General features: G+C 44.1%; 1 protein-coding gene across 1 annotated transcript; it reads left to right on the plus strand.

Moving 5' to 3' along the window:
• Positions 1 to 462: 462 nt before the first annotated feature.
• LOC113089596 (protein sprouty homolog 1-like) lies at positions 463 to 4,851 on the plus strand. Its single transcript, XM_026256070.1, has 2 exons — positions 463 to 764; positions 2,750 to 4,851. Exon 2 carries the CDS (start codon positions 2,802 to 2,804, stop codon positions 3,651 to 3,653), a length of 852 nt encoding a protein of 283 aa, XP_026111855.1. The 5' UTR covers positions 463 to 764; positions 2,750 to 2,801; the 3' UTR covers positions 3,654 to 4,851.
• The last annotated feature ends 397 nt before the right edge of the window (positions 4,852 to 5,248 follow it).

Below are 5,248 nucleotides of genomic sequence, written 5' to 3' on the forward strand. Positions count from 1 at the left end.
ACACACACACACACACACGGTGAGGGGGGGGGGGGGGGGGGTGCTCTCGCGCTCTTAAGGTTGCACCAGCGCTGCTCGTGTTTTTCTCTGATGTTTTCGAGAAGTTTTGTGGACAGACGCTTAGAAACATTTTAATGAGAACTGATTAAGTTACATTACTTTAATTACCAATAAGTTTAGTGCAGCCCTCCTTCATGACAAAAAGGCAGCAAACTGTGTGTAAAACCAGAGACTAATGCTCGAAACTAAATAATAATGCATAAAACACTTTATTACCACACACACACACGTGTAACTGAGAGTGTAATGGCGCACATAAAGTCTTGGAGTAAACGCTGAGATGTTGAGCGCGTGCGTGACGCGCCTCGGAGACGCTCGGCAGCAGATGCGCGTTTGTTTCACACGATCCACCTTAAAGCTCAGAGCGAGCCAACCCCTCCTGCATCGGCCCCATGATCCTCTTTCATTCATCAGTGTGTGTGTGTGTATGTGTGTGTGTGTGTGTGTGTGCGCGCGCGCAAAACCAGCGCACGCATCTGATCCGACACACTCACGCGGAGTCTGACGCGGCGCACGGACTCTAAACCAGCGGCGAACGCGCTTCAGTCGTGGATTTAACCGGATTCCTTCTGCTTTTCCCCGCGGAGTCTCCTCTGGATGTTACTCTCGCGGTCCTGCGCTGATTCTCGGCCTCGCTCTGGACATATTGACGGATGTTTGGCGCACGGACCGATGGATTTGATATTTTGGGAGTCTGTCTGTAGGTGCGTATCGCTCCTCACACACACCCGTGTTATATCGTGCAGGATTGGATGGAGATCGTGAGTGGATCTCTGAATCCGGGTCTCTGGGTCTCCACAGGCCGCTGCGCGCGCGACAGACTCGCGTTTATTACTCAAAACTCATGTTCATAATCATATTATGCGCTTCAGGCTGTGCGTGCACGAGTGTGTGCGTGTGTTTAAGACTGAATACACACAACACACACCCTCCTCCCCCAGCGGGCTTGTTTTCATTCATAAGTTTTTTTTTTTTCTTGTCGTTTTGCGTTTTGTGCACTGTGTATTTTTTTTTACATATTAATTATAGGCCAAACATACACGGATAAAACAATACAGGGTTAAAATATGAATAAAAACAGATACTTTTATCTTAACATATAAATGCGGATTATTATTATTGATTTAACGCAACAGTAGCGCATGGGACATTAACGCGACATTTTCTAATCTGTGCGTTTTTGGTTCTGCATGCGTGATTTTACTGGGCCAAACGATTTTATTCATTTTTGCATGCTTAACACTATTAGCTCAAACGATTTTATTCCGTTCTCTGCGTTTAAGCTTCTGAACTAAAGAGTAAATCGCCGAAGCCTCGTGAAGTGTCGGACTCGTCCCGCATCACGAAGCGCGTGAAGCTCTGTGTTTGATTTGAAGGCTTCCTGCTCTGTGTGGCTCTGCATTTTAATGTTAACCAGCCATACACATGCAAATCAGCACGGGAAGTGTTTGTACTTTACTTCAGTTGTGTGCTTATTGAGGTCGGTACAAAGTCTTGTTAATAGTCAACTCTCTCTCTCTCTCTCTCTCTCTCTCTCTCTCTCTCTCTCTCTCTCCGCTCGGGGGTTAAATGGCTCTGTGAATAGAAGGAAAGAGCTGGAGACCCCTCTCTCTCTCTCTCACACACACACACACACACACACGCTTCTGCGGTGTGATTTATGAGCTCAGTCTCAGAAAGTACATTTGCACACGTACAGTCCAGATCTGCGATTTTAGGGCGTCCTATCAGAATAAAGCCAGTGGTGACCGTGCATCTCCAAACATCAGGGTGTGAATTGTGTCCAGGGGGTTTGACCCTCTAATTAAGGCTTGAACCCCTCAAAGGAAGTCAAAACAAAAGCTCCTGGGGCTGGGAGTGTGCATGTGCTCCAACAGGGTCTTCAGTAACCACTAGATAGATTTATTTATGTTTTACACCAGTACATGCTTCAAAACAATGGGTTTCACGACCGCTTTTGGAACCTGTTAGTGAACAGTTCTCAAATGAACCATTGGTAAAATTGTGTTACTGCATCGAAAAGTCAAAAAGTGGCTGGGTAACAGTCTACTTGACCTTTCTGCTTAATGCACCATGATGTATGTTATAAGCATTGTATATTTTCATTATTAAGTAATTTAATATGCATTGTAAATTTACAGATTGTTTGTTACATCAGAAAATGGCATGTATTTCTGATACATTTTAAGGTGCATTACAACCTTTCAGAAAAACAGTACCTAAAATAATCATTATTTCCTAAGTGAAAAGAACATTTTAATAAACTAAATAACTTTTTTTTTTAATTGAAGTTGCATTAATGTTCAAGGTTCTTCATGGAACCAGTAGATGCCAGTAGAGAGTCTTTATTTGTAAAAGGTTTCCAAAAGAACCTTTCAGTGGTTAGTCAAATATTTTGTCTTAAGTGTGAACCTGAGAACATTTTAATAATCTAAAGAACCTTTTTCAAATCAAGTCACCTTTATCTATATCGCTTTATACAAGACAGATTGTGTCAAAGCAGCTTTTTCCACTATAAAGAACAAGTGTTTAAGGTTCTTCATAGAACCCATAGATACCAATAAAGAACCTTTATTTTTTAAGAGTGAGGGTGTATCATAAAAACTGTCTAAAAGTGTAATAGAGACATAAAGAAAGAAATATAATCTGATTGCATGTTGAGAGTGACGTCTCTCTGCTTGTCTCTCAGGGTGTCAGATGAACGTTGCATCCGTGTTGTTTGGAGCTGCTGATCGTGTCTCATGGATCATCACGGTCAGCGTGGAGGAAGCCTCCCATCCGGTGCCATCCTGTCCCTGGAGCAGATCAAAGCCATCCGCTCATGCAACGAGTACACAGAGGGCCCGGCCGTAGCACCCCGACCGGCCCCGGGGCCTCCACCGCGCAACGCAGACAAGCAGGAGAGGACTCACGAGATGATCCTGGTGAATGTGAATAACAACTACGAGCACCGAGCGGCGCATCCACCAGCGCTCAGCAGATCCACGAGCTCCGGGAGCAATAGCAGCGACGGATCGGAGCGAGGCCTGCTAGCACCGTCGCATCATCGCAGTCCCGCTGTACGGACTCAGCCCAAATCTCTGAACGCATCCATGCATCCCTTTCTCCCACCGGACGTTCCTCTTAAACAGAAAAAACTAGACTCGGCGCATTTATACATCTGCGAGAGTTGCGGGAAATGCAAATGCAGCGAATGCATGGCACCTCGTCCGCTTCCGGCGTGCCTCACATGCAACGGACAATGCTTGTGTTCGGCTGAAAATGTTGTGGAGTACGGGACATGCATGTGTTTAGTCAAAGGGATTTTTTATCATTGCTCAAACGATGACGATGTTGGGGACCCGTGCGCGGACCGGCCGTGTTCTCTGTCACATCCGCAGTGCTGCTCACGCTTTCTGTGCATGGGACTCATGTCGACGCTCTTTCCATGTTTGCTGTGTTACCTGCCTTCTAAGGCTTGCGTGAAAGCGTGCAACTCGTGCCACGACCGCGTGAAGCGGCCTGGATGCCGCTGCAAGAACTCTAACACCGTTTACTGCAAGCTGCAGAACTGGAACCAGACGCCCGGACATGCGCCAGGAAAACTGTCCTGAGAAATCACACGTATTTCTTTAACTTAAAAAGCTGGTTTTGCTGCTGCAAGATGCGGAAATTGCAAAGAGGGTGAGGTTGTGGGAGGAGTTATGTCAATGAGTGCCTGTTAAGCTCCGCCCCTCATGGTGCAGAAGAACCACTTGTTTGTTTTCTGAACCTGGCTGCGTTCCACTCCACTTTTAGAAACATACTCGTGAACTTCCTTAAGCACTTCCCCTCAGGGGAATGCCAATTCAAAGTGTGTTTCACTTCGTGACGTGGATGAGAGATGTTTATGGACTGATTTTGACCGAGGGAGCGAGTCTGCTTCACATGCACACATCAGGCCGCTCCATAGACAACTATGCAATGCGATTATGTCGTCATAGATCGTGTTTAATATATCCCCACCTCAAACAACTATACATTCTTAAAAATAAAGGTGCTTCACGATGCCATAGATAAACCTTTTTTTGTCTAAATGGTTCCATAAATAATCTTTAACATCTGAAGAACCTTTCTGTTTTACAAAAGTTCTTTGTGGCGAAAGAAGGTTCCTCAAATTATAAAAAAAAGTAAGAGCGAGATGGTTCTTTAAAGAACCTTTGATTGAATGGTTCTTTGTGGAACCAAAAATAGTTCTTCCAAGGCATCGATGTGAAGACCCTTTTAAGTACCTTTGTTTTTAAGAGTGCATAATATATAAAAAATATGTATTTTTAATATTTATAGCAACCCAAGCTTTCCTGTATATATGTATTGTGAGCGAAGGGCATAACAAATGGAGTGGAACGCATCCCCAGTGCTAGCCTTACCTGACTTTGTACAGCTTTTATCTAACACGCGATGGTGCTTCGAAACGCCTCCTACCAAACCTGTGAAGGACTTGTGATGTAGCTGTTATTGGATCCACAGACGCCATCGTTCTGACTCTGTCTGTTCGTTCTCATGGAAAGACGTACGTTCAAATGCGCAAGATGAATTTACGGCTATTTTTAAAGGAAATGTTAAGACTGTTAGATCTTTTTTCGTTGTTGTTGTTGTTGTAAAAAATATTTATTATGTGAAGCTCTATTATTTTATGATATTTATTGCAAAGGACAGATTTACTCATGTCTGAATATAACAAAATATCAACACTTACTGCAACATGACAGAATGGAGAAACAGATGGAAACATGTTAACTTTAATGCAAAAATATACAAGTTAATGCAAAACGCTCTTGTTTGGTGTCTCATTTCAAGTGAAGGAAACAGATTGGAGAGTCAGAGTTAGTCGAAATAAACTTGTGTTTAATTAGGATTTAATTATTAAATCCACAGGACCTGGAAATGAAGATGTGTGTTTCTGGAGGACGAAACCAGACGTGTCTGTGTGTGTGTATGTGTGTGTGTGTGTGTGTGTGTGTGTGTGCGTGTGTGTGTGTCTGTGTGTGTGTGTGTGTGTGTGTGTGTGTGTGTGTGTGTGCGTGTGTGTGTGTGTGTGTGTGTGTGTGTGTGTGTGTGTGTGTGTGTCCACCTGGCCACCTGTGTGAGGCTCATAAATCTCTCTCTTTATCTTCTTTTACTGCGTGTTTCCTGCTGTCAGGCGTTTGTTTGTGAGCTGCTGGTTTTC

The sequence above is a fragment of the Carassius auratus genome, unplaced genomic scaffold (assembly GCF_003368295.1).
Source record: "Carassius auratus strain Wakin unplaced genomic scaffold, ASM336829v1 scaf_tig00050437, whole genome shotgun sequence".
Classification (NCBI taxonomy): Eukaryota; Metazoa; Chordata; class Actinopteri; order Cypriniformes; family Cyprinidae; genus Carassius; species Carassius auratus.

Excerpts from the sequence above, each read along its gene's own strand:
- LOC113089596 (XM_026256070.1), top strand. The coding sequence starts at position 2,802 with ATGGATCATCACGGTCAGCGTGGAGGAAGCCTCCCATCCGGTGCCATC.